The 20,295-nt window shown below is 42.1% G+C and overlaps 1 protein-coding gene across 1 annotated transcript; it reads left to right on the top strand.

The window, feature by feature from the left end:
• Positions 1-2,087: 2,087 nt before the first annotated feature.
• On the top strand, positions 2,088-18,777 carry LOC119725899 (actin-like protein 6B). The gene is made up of 13 exons (XM_038197493.1): positions 2,088-2,243; positions 3,255-3,331; positions 5,013-5,196; positions 5,836-5,936; positions 7,532-7,629; positions 8,585-8,679; positions 9,158-9,264; positions 10,262-10,410; positions 12,351-12,465; positions 13,807-13,887; positions 14,109-14,204; positions 16,438-16,524; positions 17,698-18,777. Exons 1-13 carry the CDS (start codon positions 2,219-2,221, stop codon positions 17,776-17,778), a joined length of 1,296 nt encoding a protein of 431 aa, XP_038053421.1. The 5' UTR covers positions 2,088-2,218; the 3' UTR covers positions 17,779-18,777.
• The last annotated feature ends 1,518 nt before the right edge of the window (positions 18,778-20,295 follow it).

The raw sequence follows: 20,295 nt of genomic DNA, 5'->3' as shown, positions 1-20,295 counted from the left end.
TAATTTTTTCTAGGGTGGGCAGGGACATTTGCCCCCAACCCATTAAATTAATAACTATATGATTTCGCGCCTCTTTTTTTCGGGGGGGGGGGGGCAGGCAAGCGCCCCCTTGCCCCCCTCTCGCGACGCCCATGATCTTGCGTGAACGAAAACCTAGATATTTTGTGGAAAACGATTAGTGATGCGCCAAATACGTGCTGAAATAAAACAACACAATATCGGACAAACAACGCCACCTGCTGACGCTCAAGAGCATGGCGGCGAGGTTTTTTTCGCTGGAAATTATAGAATGTGGCGCCAGGACATTTTTCTTTTCAATTTTAATAGCAGTAGAGGTAGTTTTTAATTTTTTTTTTTTTTTTTTTTTTTTTTTTTTTTTAAATATTCCCCTCCCCCGAACTGCCCCTAAAATGGTTGCCATCTAAATGTAGAACCCCCGCCTCTATGCAAAATAGGCCCACAAGTTCAGGTTTTTTGTGAACGAAATTCCCTAAGTTGGCAGCCAAAAGTCACAAATGCTTGATCTCCAGAAAATGTTCTACAAAATGCCCCAAGTACAGGCCGCAATGACCTCTTATTCAAAATTACCCGTGGGATCACAAAATAGTAATTAGCTAGCGCACACTAATTTTCAGGTTTTGGTAGTGTGCACACTTTAAGAAACGTTTTGGAGCCTTTTGTGAAAAAAATATGACTTATAACAGAGAAAATTTACCTGAAATACAGTAACCACAACAACAAATTAAATGCGGTTGCTTGCTTTTCTGAAATGGGGCATAATTTGGTCTGTTGCTACTGATTGCTGCAGTGTTATCCAAAGGTGCACATGCATTGTCAATGCAAACTCAAGTCCAAATCCCTTCCGCCTCCAAAAAAACCCATAAAGGGCACACTGAAGAGAAACTGAGTCGGAAAAGCCAACTAAACAGACACTTTATTATTATTGTTCTCTAGATTTACTTGGGGGGGGGGGGGGAGAGGGGAGTTCATTATAAATTGGTTGAAACTTGCAGGTTGGAGAATATTTCAGATATTTATTCGCAACTATTCGGTCATTAACAACCAGTCAAGCCTCTGCAAAACGAAATCCAACAATTGAATTATTTGTGCCTTGTTTAATCCATTCAATAAACTTCAATTTCACCAACCAGTTCATTTTTACAATAATAATATAGGTTTTCCCGGCCAACAAGTTTTCATTCAATTTAGCACCTGGCTCATTCCATTTAGATTGAAATTGAAAGATCATAATATTGACAATCCAAAAGAATCATTCAACTTTACTATCCGAGCAATCTATCGCATTTAGCTTCACTCGTCCCTGTAAAAAATGCATCTAAAAGATGTTCATTCAATTTTGTCTGAATCAGTAGAGAAAGGAGTTGATTGGGCATTCATTTTCATTAATGGGCAAACATATCTCACATTTTGTCAAGCATGTTTAATACTTCCTACATGTACAATTCTGAATTAGGCTCGTCGTAAATCATATCCGATGTCTTCAATCCGTTAATGCACGCCTCTCTTTCTTAATTAAAGGGGCCGTGCAATGATTTTTTTTCTCAGGAATACATTTCGCGCAACTTACTGCTACTCGAAAATGTATGAAAACTATTTCTGACATCCTGTACTGAGTTTTAGTGCAAAGTACACGTCTTTGACATATACAAGTTTCCACTGCTTTTCCGAACTAATGAGCGCGCTGTTGCTGTGATGTGAGTTCCGGTAGACAGTGTTAATTCGAGGGGTTTTCTTTCAAATTTTTGGTACATCTTGTATCCCTCATTTCAGTTAATTTGTTATATTGTCAATATTACAGTCACCCAGATTTTTTGGGGGAAAATAGTCGGAGAAAAAAAAAGGAAAATATATCCATTAAAAAAAATCTTATCAGACAATTTGAATGACCAAACGATGAAAGTGATTGTCCATAAACGAATAAGAAAGGAAAAGCATGGTAATATGTCTGAAACACCTTGGAGAGTTGTGAATTTGTGTCATAATTTTGGAAAGGGCGCGTAATTATTACTGAGAGATCTTTGAATTCATGCCCGTATCATGCAGAACAAAGGATAGTGCGCCCCCTGTCGACGTGACAGCAGTCTGTGCATGTGTACTGTGTACTGTGAGCGCTCATATTTTGTCGTGGAGTCGTGCTCATCAATAAGACATAAATCTTGCTGATTGAGAGATATTTGTGTGATTATTGGTATTCACAATGAGTGGAGGAGTCTACGGAGGAGGTATGTTTCTGATATTTATTGATTTATTGAGTTAATTGTTATCACAACCAAAGCAATAAGTTAAGTTGAGAGTTAGGCGTTACACAAAACATTCACGACAGTATTTCGTATTGCATATTTGCATCAATTTCGTGAAAATAATTAAAAGACGGTACAGTCGTTTTCCTAGTTCTGGATAGCCCCATAAATGTGGCCAATTTACTGGACCACCTCCGTAAATAAAGGCCACGCTTGGAACATGCACCCGAAAGTGTAGAACTTTGTGTTCGTCAAACTCAAAGTTTGATTTTCACATAGCTGGAGTTACCCAGCCCTAAATTTTATCATTGGGTTGTCATTTAGGGCTGGAGGACACTTTTCACGTAAACCAGCAGAGTTGGCAGGTCCCAAAAAAAATTGCAAAAAAATTGCAAAAAAGTTCAATTTTGTCCCTGTTACACACTAATTGCAACTGTAACTCACCCCAAACTTGCCTGGAATAACCATTACACAGGTCCTTGAAGTAAAAAACGATCCACGATGAAGATTCAGCCTTCAATTGCAGTGAAAAAAGGAGGAATAACTGCTAACCTGACAACCTTGCAGGCATGGCGAGGACTGCAATTGGTTTGTGCACAAAAAAAAATTGTGTACAATGAATGGCGGTCGATTACCATGCACAGCGCGCTGGTACTAGTCGTTTTTGCCGGCTGCGCTGGATGTTGGCACATGACGTCACGCGGAAGCGTAACACCCGATGACTGTTTCATACACTATCGGTTGCCGTTCCAGTACCGCAGCTGTGATGCGAGTGGTAAACCTCATAAAAACTTGTATTTTTTTTTTTTACTTAGCCTATCCTGAGAAAATAGGGCCTTCCCAAAGGCCCTGTTTACATATAATGTACATTTCATTTCTCTAGGGAAAATTGTTGGAGCCAAAAAGTCTCACATTATTCCCTGGAAATGACATGAATACTGTACCTTGATAGGACGGTTTGTTATTCATGGTGGTATCATTTCTTTCTCTTAGATGAAGTTGGTGCCCTGGTCTTTGATGCTGGATCTTACTCAACCAGAGCTGGTTATGCAGGGGAAGACTCACCCAAGGTAAAAACTGCATCCTGAAACAAACGGTAGAAGGTGTGGGCACAATTCCGCCTCAGCTGAGAACAAGAGAAAAATGATGGCCACTTCAGTGTTATTTGTCTCTATGTGTCTTTCCTCACATGTGTTGCTGTGCTAAGCAATCTTGGTTTGTCCACATTATGAAAATGAATAGTGTGTACATTTGTACCCCTTGTCATACATGTAAGTATGGATCAGTATGCGGATGAGACCCTCACATTGGCTCTAGGCTGTGTACATTTGTGTGTTTCAAACTGAGTATACAGTGTTTACTTGTCAGTGAAGGGCAAAAACTTAACATCACCCCGACGCAAATTCCATCTATATGAATGTGCGTACATGTTTTGTAGACCATGTACATGTACATATATGTGCATTTGCATGTGCAGCTTCATTAACCCTAACCCTCCAGGGTATTTTGGCTAGATACCCTGCCAAACGCAGCAACATGCAACACTTGTCTAAGTGACAAGCCTGCCCAGTGCAGCAAGATCCATCAGGCAAAAAGTCTCAAGGCCAAACTGCCTCAGAGTCTGTGGTCCCCGAACGCAGCAGGATACAAGTAAGGCATTGTTCTATGGGACTAGCTCTCATTGTCTCAGAAGTGGCAGTTTGTGCACTGGTGTTGGTAGCTGAATGCATCAAAGTGCACCAGACTTTTCCACCTGGTGCACTGTGTTGAGTCTGGCAGGGTTAGGGTTAACTGTTTCTACATTGCTCCATACTAGACACAACTAAAATATTTCCTTAACATTGAGCTCCATGTCTAATATCGACACAGAATTTCTACAACTATGTTCATACATGTATACATGCTACATGCATGAACCAGCAAACTTCCTATCAAACATCGCTATATCACAAAGACATTGGTGTTCACAAAAGATTGTGTGGTATGGCAGTCATTCATTGATCTGATTTCTGGCTGCTGGTACTCGGTATATACATGTACATGTATGTGAAGTGCTGTGGTCCAGTGGTTACATTATTTGCCCATGTACTGTGGTACATGGGTTCAAGGCACAAGGCACTTTACTACAATTACCTCTCTCCACCCAGGAGTATAAATAGTTACCTGTAAAGGTAGAGACCAGAATGCGCTGATCTCGAGCTGCTGCTAAAAACTGGTCTCATGGCCTGATGAACAGGGGGAATAATTGTGAAGCACTTTGAGACCATATGCACCACATTTATTTATGTATGTTATTGTACATAATTCAGGAGTCATAGGGGTTATTTGTGAAAGCCAAATGATTGATACAGCAGTGTTGTATCATACAATTGACCCATCACCATTTGCGAGTTTGCCACGCCCCTTAGACAACCCTACGGAATGTTTGTAAGCCAAGTTTGTTTGTCTCAGATGTTGTGCGTTCCGTGTCCATTTGTATATCCTGTAATTGGACAATATTTCACAAGCTGCGTTGACATGATTCTACCGCGATTCTACCGCGATTTACTAAAGGTGTTGCAGAGCTTTCCATGTACATCATGTACGTGATTCAACATGTACATACATCTACATGTACGTGTCAACCTGGACTCAAAAATGGAGCATTTGACATTGTTGTACATGTACTGATGTAGTAGGAATCCAAACTAAATTTCCAGCTGTGGACATGTAAGTTGATCATAAAAACACAAGTACCATTTTTGTTTTCAGGCTGAGATCCCGACAGCTGTGGGTGCCCTTGAAAACAAAGAGCTGGAATCATTAGACATTGACGGTCTCGGTGCCCCACCCTCAATCCGCGATGGAGCCAAGAAAAAATACATCATTGATGTCAACTCACTGGGTGTGCCCAGAGCTGGGATGGAGATGGGCAACCCACTCAAGGATGGCATGGGTAAGACCTGGCACACAAGGGCCGGCCAATCACAATCAATTCTACAGTTGGAATAGGAATCGTTTATGATGAATTTATCCCATTCACAGTTCCCAGTAACAATTCAATTCTCCTAACAATAGACCGGACACTTCAGAGCAAGTTTATTTCATTCAGAATGCCCATTTTGTCCATAAATGAATTATCATATTACAAGCTACATGTAGTATACCCCGACCTTTCAAAAGCCAATGTTTTGGGACAATTCCATAAAATCCATAATTGTTTTTGTTTTTATGAATAGAAATGGATTCAAATGGAATTGTGACTCCTGCATGGAATCAGAATTGCCTAAAAAGCTTAAAAAGAAGCTACATGTAATCGGGAGGCTCTCCAACTATATAAGCTTGACATGCTTGCAGTTAATTGTATGCATAACACGTACAGCAGTACGGCACTGGGGAGAGATGCTGGGGTTGTTGCACATGTTTGAAACAGGTTGGGCTGATGGCTGAAACCGAAATGGTCCATTCAGTAGTCCTATGTTATGACCCAAGTACGTGCACTTGAAACTAATTTACAAACCGTGTGCAAAGCACAGTGTGCACTCCCTTGCATTTTGTTCATCTGTTGTGACTTTTATCTCTTTTTTTTTTGCAGTTGATGATTGGGATATGTTTGGGGCTTTGCTAGACCACATCTATAAACGTTACATCCAGTCCGACTCAGCTGAACATCCAGTACTTATGTCAGAACCCCCAGTAAGTCAAGCATTGTATGTTGGTTTATTCAAACAAAACGGTTTTCTACCCAGTGGCAGAATTACACAAAATTCACAATAAAATCAGAATGCCACTGGAGTCAAAATGCAGACTCCATTTGTTGAGGAGTGGCCTGTAATATTGATGGTGGATAGTCAATATTAGCTCCTGAGGTATTGGAAATTTAAAAACTAGTTTCAATACCAGGAAGAGCCACGTTTAGTATCGACTACCTCTCGAAATAAACTGTGATGTAAACTCTATACCTCACACACATTCACGAAAATTTTGAGTTATGCATCAGTTATTTCAGCAAAATGTTGTCTGTGTGTGTTCTGCCGTCTGTGCATGTAGCTAGGCATTTGTTTATGGTGTAAATCGAGGACACACACGAGCAACATCATCGATGAATCGAGGACAGGAACCAAATCGAGGACTACTCGGTTGGAAAACGTGTACAAAACCAATGAGAGCTGTTGTGAAAAAGTTTGCAAAGGGAAGAGGAACAGAAGAAAATCCTTGATTTACACCATAACAAAAGGTCTATAGAGATGTTTGTGTATGCATGCTACCCCCATGTGATAGTTTCACAATTGCTTTAGTAAAGTGCATGCGTAGCAGACTATTGCATGGGTAACCCATGCGATACTTGACTATGCACAAGTATTTACTCCGTGCATGAATTGTTGCATGTGGGCTGATGAAAGTAAAACAAGGGGCTGACTTATGTACATGAACGTGATGGTGAATGGACTTGTTTTGGCTCAGTCATCACAATGTTCCTGCACGTCCCAATTTAAATCACAAGCTATTCAAATGAGCTTTGACAAAAGGATTTCCTTTGTTACTGTTGGTCCACTGTTCCTTGTGACTGGACTTGTGATTCTACTTGTGACTGGACTTGTGACGGTTTTGTAGTGGACTAGACTACATCCATTGCATACCGCAGCGCAAAGCTTCCCTACTTCATCTGTAAAAAAAGAACATTTCGACCAAATATTAGGTGAGGAAAAATCATGGTTAAACCCTTATCCTGTTAAGCGCAACAGAAGGCAACAAAGGTAAAAAGTTGTTGCAACAGTATGCTGCATTTAACAGGCAACTCAAGTCTCTGTGCTTGTTGCATCTTGTTGCATTTAGCAGGGTAAATACTCTTACTGCCAAGGCGATACAACAGAATCCACTGTTGCATTCGGTTACATTTAGCAGGGAAACTGCTTAGTGCCAAGGCTGGTATGCACTAGGTTCACTGCACAATGCAACATAAATCACTGTTGCAGTTTGTTGCATTTAGCAGGGTTTGTATTTCAGCCAAGTTGCATTTTGTTGCATTTGGCAGGGTGCCTAAAGAAAACCTGTTGGGGGTTAGGGTTAAGAGATAATGACCCCTCTTTACGACCCTGTTGTTTGTGATTTACGCATTTAGTTCTAATAATAGTGAATGCCATTGAGGTTTTTCCGTTTATCCTTTTTCCCCAGGAAATTTGTTGATGCTTCCCTGATGTAATAGACTTGACTGATTTGAATTGATACAAAAAATTGATGCCTATCACCATAGCAAACAGTCTGAGATTTTCTTTCCAATATCCCCCCAGTGGAACACAAGGCACAAGAGAGAGAAGCTGACGGAAGTGATGTTTGAGAAGTACAGCATTCCAGCCTTCTTCCTGTGCAAGAATGCAGTGCAAACAGCGTATCCTTTCATATCAAACCCAACTCAGTGGAAGACTTGTGAGGCCTCCAGTCCAAAGGGAATAGGAAGAAATGACAGAGTCTTGGTAGCAAACATCGTATGATGAATGATCATGTTAGAAAGATGAATTAATGAGCTTGCATTATGTGATTCATTAGTGTACATGTACCTTATTAGTGTGAGTTATATTCAGGAGGTTTAGCCAACTTGTGTGCGGGGAAAATGAAGAGTTCCCCTTGATGTAATTGTGACTCCTGGACAAAAGAATCTATTACAACAATTGAAGACCTTATTCACAAAGAAGCCTTTTCTGATCTTTTAGTATTTTATAAATTGTAAACTGTTGAATGGGATAGAGACTGAATTTGTATACGTTCTATTTTTTTTAAAATATGGCTTGAAACATGAGGGTACATGTACATGTATGTTAAAGCACAGATTTAAAATGATTCATCAGATCAGACTGGTATCATTTTGTAATTGACTTTATTTCATTGCTTGCATTTCTATTCACAACTTCCAAAAATGAAGAGCTTTACTTCGCTTTGAATTTAATTTGGTGGACACGTGAATGAAACCTACTGGGGTTACGCAAGCCGATCAATTCACAAAAGTTACCGCAATAAGCATCATTGTGTACTGTTTTCAGTGCTTGTGCCCACTCGATTGCAGGCATACAATGTAAAGTAAATACCACCCAACATAGCTTTGCTTTCATTAAGAATCAAGGATGCATGTACATGTACATTGTAAACTCATTAATTTACAAAGCATAAGAAACACCTGTGCACTTTGTCATATCCCTGAACATTTAAGTTATATGTACATGTACATCATCATTCAGTAATAAGGTTACATTGAGTGCATCTATACAAGTCAATCAGGTACATGTTGTACAAGTTGTCTATGTGCAATGCAGTGGATACAATAGAGTTCCTTAATTGTCGGCCCCCAGTTTTGCTAATATCCGATCCACTGGGCTTGTTATAGACAGTGGTGCAACGCATACAACAGCTACGCCGGTCCATGAAGGCTATGTTTTACAACAGGGTGAGTTGAGAGTCTGTAATACCTGCATAATTAATGGATGGTTCTGGATTTACCCGTAAGCAGTACCAACTTGGCATGTTGGAAACGTGGGCATCTTCCCATTGCTATACTGCGTGTTCAGTTGCCTTAGATAGTACCCTCAAACATCGTTCTTAAGCCCAACCACTAATGTGAGTAAAAGTAGATATGGGGATCTACATGTATGCACTTCAAAGTTGGAAGTTGCAGAGAAGTTAATGAATGTGAATTCAAAACCAATCGAAGATCAAAAGCCTCGGATCAAAAAATTGTACCCAAAGATTCCATCATTCCTAGGATATAATAGTTTTTAATAGTTTCTGAATACGGGCAATTCCCAATTCAGTGCCACCATCCGCTAAAATAGTGGAGTTGGATACTTGTTCTCACATATAAGTTTCCAGTTGTAAAGTGTTCCATTGTGCAGTGCCCCACGTACATGTGTATCTGTTTTTTTCAGGCATCGTCAAGAGTCCCCTAGCGGGGGATTTTGTCACCATGCAGTGCAAGGAACTTTTTGATGAAATGAAAATAGAAGTGGTTCCCCCATATCTTATAGCCTCCAAGGTACGTACATTGTAAATGCATGTTAAGCCGACGCTGTTTGATATCCCAAAACACCACAGTGTTTCTTGTCTGTCACACCCACAGTGCAAAGATACACATTACACACAGTGCCACAATATGGGCGCCATGCACAGTAACCACTTAACAGTTGCAGAGAGCTAGCTACATGTAGTTAGGCAGTACAATTGCACACGCTGCCACTGTATGCCTTACAGTGTTGTAGTCGAGTCACTCTAGTTGAGTCTGAGTCTTGAGTCGTTTGGGTCAAGTCTAAGTTCAAGTCTTGAGTCATTTAGGTCGAATTCGAGTGAGAATCTCAAGTCACTTGGGTCGACTCCGCGTCTCCAGTCATTTGGGTCAAGTCCAAGTTCAAGTCTTGACTTCCCTTTGATTGAATTGTGCCGATGTGAGTAGAGTCGAGTCCAAGTCACAGAAATTACAACTTGAGTTGGACTCGAGTCCGAGTCCTGGACTTGAATCCTACAACACTGACACGTTGCCACTGTACACCTTGCACTCATGTGAAGAAGACAGAAGTTTGTGCACATTCAGAATAAAATTTAATGCTTGAACCTAAACCTGCGCGCAGTGTGTCTCACATTTTTGGATAGAAACATAACTAAGGAAGACTCACAGTGAAATCGCACTACTTCCCCTCAAACAGCATTGCAGTAGTACATGTAGAACTATGTAGAGCCAATATGGCGCATCAGACTGGCATTTATCTTCTGTTTCCATGTTAAGGAAAACTGGGAATATCTCTATTCCCCCTGAATGGGATGCTAGTCAATCGCAGGTTACTCCCCAGCTAATGCCGGTACCCATTTATTCTCCTGGGTAGAGAGAGGCAAGTGGGGGTGAAGTGGCTAGCCCAAGGACACAACATATGTAGCTGTATCCGAACCCCTGACCCACTGATCATGAGTCATGAACCCTAACCACTAGGCCACACTCCTCAGCATTGTATTTGTATATTATTTGATGAACCGTCCATCAGGAGGTGGTGAAAGAGGGCGCCCCAGCCAACTTCAAGAGGAAGGAGGTTCCACAGGTGACTAAATCCTGGCACAGCTACCGTGTCAAACAGGTGCTTCAAGACTTCCAGATTACAGCACTGCAGGTAGCAGATACACCCTATGAACCAGAGTAAGTCACCAGATTCTGACCTTAAAGTTGAACTAAACAATGCTATGTTTAAATAGTCAGATTAATGGATAGACCTTCATCAGGGTACGCCATCTTGAAAATCAAAACGAAGCACAATAACGCAAACAAACATGGCGGCGTAAATAGTGTGTGCAGTGATCGAGTGACTCTCGCAGAGTTACAGCAGTTTTACACTCTTATAAATGGATAGTTGCTCAAATTCGCTGAAACATCATTCAATATTCTAGGTAGGTCACATCTCATTGCATTTTGAAGAAGGATCTTCTAAATATAAAGCCCAAAACCTGAGACCGAACTGAATTTTCCGTGACTTTCCAGACTTTCCATTTTCACTTTTCCATCCACAGCGTTTTCTGAGCTGAAATTGCAACTGTTTAGTGAAGTTATTCCATTACATGTATGACTATCCAGTTTTGATCATTCGCAAGGATCTGTCATTTCCAAGAAAAAGAGGAACTGGAGCCCCGTAGAGAACGACTGAACAATTTTGTTCACTGAAGCCTGACTTGTGTCAGTGCAAATGGTACAAGCCCAATGAGACATACATGCCTACACGACGGGTATCTTGAAGGGCTTGTGCCATTTTGCATGTAAACAAGTCGTGCTACAAGGCACTACTTTTGGGAAATAAAAGAGAAAATTATCACGGTTCTGCATTTGGCTCCAATTTTCCTCTTAATGACTGATCCTGTGCAAATTACAATTCATGGATAGTTCCCTGATGTAAGTACCTGCTAAAGAATTTCAGCTCGGGAAATGTCAAGTTCCCCCCCCCCCCCAAAAAAAAAGAATAAAGAAAAAGTAAGGATAACACATTTTGTTTAAAGTCCAACTTTTATTCTGAAAATTGAAATTGTCTTTTCTACATTGCTATTTTTTTCCAGGAATTCAGTTTTGAATGAAACATCAACAGAAAAATTTGGCCCATGTGTTTGAATTATTTCTTGGGGTAGGCTAGTTCCCGGCCCACAATCATCATGATCAGTATCAATAAGATACGGACCGGGAGGCAGTCTGTTTGCAGAGCGAATATGTATGTTCCTAAAACAAAAGATTTTAATTTTGGAGGATTACTGTGGGGAAAACATGCCCCCCCCCACCCCCACAGTGGATGTATGTGCCCCCTCCCCCCCTGTAAAAAAAAAATTAATCCAAAACAAAAACTTCTTCAGAGGGTTGCAGACCTCCAAAACTAGGGAAAAGAAAGTATTTTTTTTGGGGGGGGTTGAATAAAATATATATGTTTAGAATGTTTAAATGAAAAAACAAATTGACTTTTTTGTTGAAGGGCACGGGGAATGCAACTTTAATGAAGGGAATAAATGTGTGCTTGGGAGGTATTAAACACTCCGTTTAAGACCGGTTGGAGTGCGGATGGGTGTTGATTACCACAGATAAATGCCTTTTCGGTAAAAAAAAAAATTCTTTTCAGTCAAAAAATCAAAACAAGTCAAAAGCTAGATGTTGCCCACTATTTGATTCAACAATTTCACTTCATGTTTTATGAAACACCCCTCTGACTATTATATGGAATATCCCTCTACACCCTACCTTATAAGGAGATTGGGGTGCCAGTTGACATACTGCACGATGTTGCGCAAAACGCAGCTGGGTTGGTGTAGTGTGAATTTCAGACTACAAAATACTGATTCTCTGGTAGTATTGCGCATGCCTACGCAAGGAATGTGAACATTCAACCAATGAAACGTTAAAAGGCACCAGATTTCATTGGAGTCCAAATTTCATGTGAAACTAGGAAAGTGTTTAAGACAAGCCAGCCATGTCTTTATCATCCATTTAAGACCGGCCATGTGATTAGACCGGCCACGTGATGGGCTCTCGACCAAAAGGAATGGGTAAGCTGTCCTAGGTATTTATGAATGTTGAATAATATTGTTATTGTATGTTTGTTTGTGTAGTGCCGCTGATCAGTTGCCCACAGTCCTGTATGATTTCCCTAATGGCTACCATCAAGAGTTTGCCGAGGAGCGAGTTCGTATCCCAGAAGGCCTATTTGATATCTCACATGTCAAGGTACTAAGACTGTGATAAATAGTCCAAAGTTTTTATTTGGATATTTGGATATGAAATGCATTCATTGAGTAGAGCTTGTTGCCAGCATGCAAGCACGATATCCGGGAGTCGCATGTTCAAGTTCCCTCCTCTCAAGGTTTTTTTGTTTAAATTATATTGATTTAAAAATTCTTGTTAATTGTAACTTCAATTCAATTCATAGTGATCAATGACCCTCATTTTGTTTGGTCAGTCACAGACAGTTAGAATTTCAATCCTGTTCCCCTGCCATGCCTTTTACACAGGCTAGTCAACAACAGTCAGATCACATTACTTGTTGGCACTGTGACAGTCAAATTCCATCAACAGACAAAAGCAGGTGACTGGTAGGCACAGCTGGCTTTAATATCAATCTCTGACAGTCTAAGCCTAGCTACATGTATCAGGTTTCATAACAATCACAGCCAGTCAATCCTGCTTTATGAAGTCAGGGAGCACTTAACTGTTAGAAACGGAAACTTGATTTATTTTGACTGCTGGGCTCGCCTTGTCAAAAGGTAGTCTATGGAATATCCCCTGGCACAGGCACCTCAGAAACTTGAGAACTACATGTAGACGTCTTGCAGGTTACACTGCAATGATATAATTTATTTCTGTTAAATTAAGTCGCAACCTTCATGTTTTTGAATGACTTGCATGATTTATTAGAACACTTGGTGACTCTTTTTGTACTCTTTTTGTGTTTTTGTACACTCAAGGCCTCTGGATGTTCCATGTCATAGTATACAAATAATGAATGTTTGTGAGTGCAATGGTAAGAATAATTTCATGAGGTGACAGATGAAATGTTCCATTCCACGAGGCGAAGCCGAGTGGTATGGAACATTTCATCTGTCACCGAATGAAATTATTCTTTCCATTGCACGAACGTGAAACATTCATTATTTGTATTATATAACACCTGAATAAATCCTTGTCATCTGATTGGTTGACTTTTAATAGCCAATTTATTCAGGTTAATAACTGTTTAAAAGTTCGACAAGTTCATCATATTTATATTAATGCAAACTGTTCGAAAGGTTAAGAACAATCATATTCAATTTATCTTGATTTAAAACAGCGCCACCACCAGCAGCAGTGACACCGTGCAATGGAAGTTCTAATCACAGTGCAATAGAACTTCCATTGCACTGGGCGCTGCGCGCCACGTGCGCGCCGTGCGTTTGTACGAATAATTCAGTGACATGTGATCAAACGATCCACCAATCAGATGACTGGGATTTATTCAGATGTTGTATAGCAGTCAAATAGTTGTGCATGCTTCACTATCTTTCTCATGGATGTTTTCTTTCTTTCCATCAGGGCTTTGAAGGTAATACTATGTTGGGTGTTGGTCATGTGGCCAGCACAAGTATTGGGCTGTTGGATGCTGATATCAGAGCGGTAAGTAGGACTTCCTCGAAAAAGGCAACTTTAAAACTTCAAGGTCGACACTTTGTCTATAATCAAAGTCATCTGTTCTTTGTTTACATAAGGAACAATGGACCACATATGCATATTTTTATTAATAATATGATTTCAGTTTATTGTTTGAGCAGGATAGTAAATGTGTTTGTTATTGACGTGGATGTATTCTTATTTTAGTTGCATTTCTTCTTTTGTAGGCTATGTACAGCAATGTTATTGTCACAGGAGGCAACACGCTGCTGTCTGGATTCATAGACCGCCTACAGAGAGAACTACAGAACAAGGCCCCACAGGTGAAATCTAGCTTCTGACCATCACCAACCTGACCATCCCCAACCTGACCATCCCCAACCTGACCATCCCCAACCTGACCATCCCCAACCTGACCATCCCCAACCTGACCATCACCAAACTGACCATCACCAACCTGACCATCACCAACCTGACCATCACCAACCTGACCATCCCCAACCTGACCATCCCCAACCTGACCATCCCCAACCTGACCATCCCCAACCTGACCATCCCCAACCTGACCATCCCCAACCTGACCATCCCCAACCTGACCATCCCCAACCTGACCATCACCAAACTGACCATCACCAACCTGACCATCACCAACCTGACCATCACCAACCTGACCATCCCCAACCTGACCATCCCCAACCTGACCATCCCCCTACCTGACCATCACCAACCTGACCATCCCCAACCTGACCATCACCAACCTGACCATCACCAACCTGACCATCCCCAACCTGACCATCACCAACCTGACCATCACCAACCTGACCATCACCAACCTGACCATCACCATCCTGACCATCACCATCCTGACCATCCCCAACCTGACCATCCTCAACCTGACCATCTCCAACCTGACCATCACCAACCTGACCATCCCCAACCTGACCATCCTCAACCTGACCATCCTCAACCTGACCATCAACAACCTGATCATCACCAACCTGACCATCACCAACCTGACCATCACCAACTTGACCATCACCAACCTGACCATCCCCCTACCTGACCATCACCAACCTGACCATCCCCAACCTGACCATCACCAACCTGACCATCACCAACCTGACCATCACCAACCTGACCATCACCAACTTGACCATCACCAACCTGACCATCACCAACCTGACCATCCCCCTACCTGACCATCACCAACCTGGCCATCCCCAACCTGACCATCCCCAACCTGACCATCACCAACCTGACCATCACCAACCTGACCATCACCAACCTGACCATCACCAACCTAACCATCCTCAACCTGACCATCCCCAACCTTACCATTACCAACCTGACCATCACCAACCTGACCATCCTCAACCTGACCATCCCCAACCTGACCATCCTCAACCTGACCATCAACAACCTGACCATCCCCAACCTGACCATCACCAACCTGACCATCACCATCCTGTTCATCCCCAACCTGACCATCACCATCCTGACCATCCCCAACCTGACCATCCTCAACCTGACCATCAACAACCTGACCATCCCCAACCTTACCATTACCAACCTGACCATCACCAACCTGACCATCCTCAACCTGACCATCCTCAACCTGACCATCAACAACCTGATCATCACCAACCTGATCATCACCAACCTGACCATTACCAACTTGACCATCACCAACCTGACCATCACCAACCTGACCATCCCCCTACCTGACCATCACCAACCGGACCATCCCCAACCTGACCATCACCAACCTGACCATCACCAACCTCACCATCCTCAACCTGACCATCCCCAACCTTACCATTACCAACCTGACCATCACCAACCTGACCATCACCAACCTGACCATCCTCAACCTGACCATCCCCAACCTGACCATCAACAACCTGACCATCCCCAACCTGACCATCACCAACCTGACCATCACCATCCTGTTCATCCCCAACCTGACCATCACCAACCTGACCATCCTCAACCTGACCATCACCAACCTGACCATCACCAACCTGACCATCCCCAACCTGACCATCACCAACCTCACCATCACCAACCTCACCATCATCAACCTGACCATCCCCAACCTGACCATCCCCAACCTGACCATCACCAACCTGACCATCACCAACCTGACCATCACCAACCTGACCATCACCCAACCATCACCCAACCATCACCAACCCAACCATCACCAACCCAACCATTATCAACCCCAACCCCGTCAACCCGACTACCACCAACCTGACCAAAATCAACTGACCATCACCAACTCGACTTTCACTAACTTGACTATCACCAACCTCATCATCACCAACCTGACCTTCACCACCCCTACCTGTTATCCTAACCATCACCAAACTGACCATCACTATCAGTAAAACATGTACATATATGTAAAATTATGAAGTGTTGGGGCGGTTTTGTATGTTATAATTAACACGCAGTGTGCTTTTGGCTTTTTTTGTGCTTACAGGAACTAATGGGTTAAGGTTTTCTAGACAGACATTAAATGTATTAAAGATTTGTTTTGGTCATTTTGAATAGAATATGAGACTGAAGATCATCGCTCCGTCTGGCACCACAGAGAGACGATTCAGTGCCTGGATTGGTGGCTCTATCCTTGCTTCACTGGTAGGTATCATATGCACGCTAATGTTGTGCATCAGGTTGGGTTGACCAGGCAGAACCGACCCAAAACATTATAGATTTAAACCGAATCTGAACCGAAACCGATCTGAACTCCCTAAAACCAACCTGACCCGATCTGACAAATATTCAAGGAAAATTGACCCGAACTGAGCCGAAAAACCTGAATTTCTGGCTTGGGCAACTGTGTTCTCTCTTTGTGTCTGAACTTACCCGCGTCACATGAGAATCATCATCTCTCAGGAACTGCATCGTACCGTTCTCACAACGTGACCTACTGGTGGGCCTACATGTTATAGACCGTGCATGATAGACCGCCAACCACATTTGGTCATACTGGGCACTGTGACTCTGCAATAAATATTGCACTGTGTGAATTTCTGAACTATTTCTTTCCCCCCCTTTTTTTAATTCGGTTTATTTTGGGTTTTTTCAAGGTGGCTTAACCGACCCGACCCAAAAATCGCAAACGGAAAACTGAAACTGATCCGACCCAACTGAAATGACGGACAAACCGACTCGATCCAACCCAAAGTCGGTTTCGGGACAAGTCGGGTTTGTTTTGGGTTGGATTTGCACGACATTAATGCCCACTTTCAATCCTAAACAAGTGCCTCCCACAAGCGTTGTAGTCCATTACCTTTCCTGTCAGACTAGCTTCAAGGTTCATATATCCTGGTGCTTAGTATGGCTGCATGTAAGTTGTCCACTGTTGTTTTAAATAAATTTGATAGTTCAAATACATGTAGCATACTTTTCTTACTCTCGTCTTTGGGTAAAACAAGCCTGTACCCTCATTTCGAGGAGAAGCCAAAGTATGCGCGCAGAGAATCAATGATGCTAGGAGTCCTTTTACTCTAACTCCCTACTGTCTTTTACTAAGCACTGGACCAAGTCTGCCAATATCCATCAGTCACACTGCTTCCAATGCATGCTTTGCTTTTGGCCTCCAGGCCCAAGTCCATTATATTCCATCAATATTTAGTCAAACCAGGCCTGCAGTACCAAGTTCCCCAAAATCCACCAAAATGGGGGATGGATTTTGATGGAGTTGGGAAGGTTAGGGTTAATCGCCTTCTCTTTCTCACCATAGAGGGGGTATTTGTGCACAAAACCCATACATGTTTATGCATTATCCTCCATTTATTTTGCCAACAGGGAACTTTCCAACAGATGTGGATATCCAGACAGGAATATGAAGAAGCAGGCAAAAGCTGTGTGGAGAGAAAATGTCCATGAATATTTCAGTGTCATTGTTCACTGCAAGATGTAAGCATCCCATCCCCGTTTACAGATCAGTCGCAAAAACTACACTGTCAAGATTCATTTGAACCGGTGTGTTAAAAGTAACACAGAAACGCTCATTAGGACTCCTGGAGAGCAATGGTGTGCATTTGCAGGTACTATAGGAACTGGGTCCCTTGAAATAAAACTCGGTCCCAGAATGCAAATCACGGACGTTGTCTGAAGGGCTTGACAGCTTTGTGGTGTAAACTGCAACTTTTGGGCGCGTCACCTGTCGCGCATTAAAATGCACATAAATGTGAATCTGTTTGGTTTTACATGTAGCCTGGTTTTAATTTTTTTTAAAATTCCCAACAAATAACATTCAAAACTTTTCTTTTTCATTGCCTTAGAATATACCAAGTAATTTGTACGGTTGGTTGTGGGTACCTGATCCCATAATCTGGAACCGGTTCCCGACATCAGTGGTCGGGTACCGGTTCAGATGCACTTTATAGACTGAACGTTATTAAGCAAAATAACTGCACTGTGAATTAACTGACCGGGCACTTTCGTACCACTTTTGAAAAAAAATTAAGTTCTCTTTAGTAATCTAAAAGCATAATTAAGAGGAACAATATATTAAAGTATTGTATCCCTGAAAGCACTATAAAGTGGACATTGTAGAGTGCTTCAACCTTAACTCCACGCATCTTCGCCAGGAATGTTCTTGAATCCCCAAACTCAACCACTGTGAGGAAAACCAGTGGCACATCCACTCAAGGGTTTTCATCAAGCTCTGGGCTGTATCTTCCTCAATTCTGCAAATCCTTCCAAATCACCTGGGTTTTTGAGGATTTAGGAGGATCAGAGTTAAATTCCGAGAAAGGTAAAGAATCACGAGGGGAGCAACTAGGGAAGTGTAGCATATCAGGGGGTTCTTTATTGGCAACCTTCTGTTTTAATATTTATGTACATGATAACGAAAATAAAAAAGGCTGTATTCACCCATGGCTGGTCTTGTAATTTTGAGTTTTTATCCTTGCAATGGAATCGCCCCTGGCCCCACACATGTTTACGTTTATCATACCTAGTGTGGACATTCTTTTGTTTTCGTGTAGTTAATAAAAACCTGTGAAAAAAACTCATTTTACTCACGCTGTGAAAACTCTTTCAACCAAATTTTTTTTCTATGATTCCCTTTTGTGTTTCTCTTCATTTTGCCACGGATAAAGCTCACTCAAAAATACCTCTAAACCTGTTTTCCAGAGAGGGGGAAACATTGTGTGGTCGTGGGCAAGTCCACACAACGTCACTGCTACCTGTTTATGTGGACATATTTTGTTCGGAAGTCCACACAGTGAATGTGTTTAGGCTCTGTTTAATATGTGGAACACCTCTTTGAATTATAACTCACTCGCTCTTGTGTTCCAAGTCGTGGACTTCTTGCTAATGGATATACATGTAGTACCTTCGTCTGTTTGAATCACGCATGTAATAGTTTTACAACAATCCATTGTGAGCATTTGCAGACCCCTAGCCTGCAGCCTAAAAAGTAGTTCATCCCTTGCGGCAGAAATGCATTTTGCGGGGGGCCGTATCATAAGCCCGAGGCCTCATAGGTCCGACGCCTCATATGAGGCGTGGGACTTATGAGGCACTACATTTATTTATTCGGCCTTGGTATCAATACCCGCACTACGTCTAAATACAAACTTTGGGTTTCACACTCGACACTGCAAAGAAATACATAACATCCTACTTTGCTGCAAAAGGTGTCGCCAACAAAGGGGAATCATTAATTTCACACCTGTCATCCAGCTCATTAATGCTCACATTGGCCCATATTCCAATCGTCGTACTCTTCCTGTGCATAGATTGGGAAACTTTGTCGAAATTGCCTGAGAAAGTAACGGCATTTACACAGGGTTTGCTGAGGTTCTAGTCAGTCGCTGTTGCGATGAAGGCGATGATCAGGTGGCGCTGATGAAATCAGTCGTGCGTGGACTGGGGCGAGTCGCTCTTGATGGGTTACTACATCCCAAGGGGGAAAGGCTCGTGTCCTCAGAGGAATTTGAAGAGAAAGCCTTGGAGGATGGGTGTCGATTGGGTTTCCTTCAACAAGAAAGTTTCACGAGTGGCTTGAAGAAGATGAAGGTAGTAGCTTTTCTGCACAAGTCTATCCAAGAATACTTCGCAGCATACTACTTTGCCAATTTGCATCACGCAAACGAAGAGGAGTTTCATGAGAGGCTGCAGCTGATCAATCCTGACAATTTCGTGCGACGTGGATAAGGTGAGACCCGGTTTCAATAAAAATACATCCCATGACATGCTTAGCAAATGTATGTACCTAGATGCTCCTCGAAACTGGCACCAACATCGATGTTAACACCTCAATTTCTGAGGAGAAAACCTACGTTTCTAATTATCAATTCCTTAAATAGTACAATCTGTTGTCAGTGCATGGAGAGATTGTCATGCAGACTATATTGAACAAGTTTCTAGACATAAAAGCCACTCATGATACCT

Source organism: Patiria miniata, unplaced genomic scaffold (assembly GCF_015706575.1).
Source record: "Patiria miniata isolate m_02_andy unplaced genomic scaffold, ASM1570657v1 HiC_scaffold_19, whole genome shotgun sequence".
In the NCBI taxonomy this organism is placed as follows: Eukaryota; Metazoa; Echinodermata; class Asteroidea; order Valvatida; family Asterinidae; genus Patiria; species Patiria miniata.
Note: the sequence above shows the minus strand (reverse complement) of the source record. Positions and strands in the feature narration are given on the sequence as shown.

Coding starts and splice junctions, on each gene's coding strand:
- LOC119725899 (XM_038197493.1), top strand. CDS start 2,219: ATGAGTGGAGGAGTCTACGGAGGAG. Junction 3,332..5,012: donor CAGGGGAAGACTCACCCAAG/GTAAAAACTGCA, acceptor TTTTGTTTTCAG/GCTGAGATCCCGACAGCTGT. Junction 9,265..10,261: donor CATATCTTATAGCCTCCAAG/GTACGTACATTG, acceptor ACCGTCCATCAG/GAGGTGGTGAAAGAGGGCGC.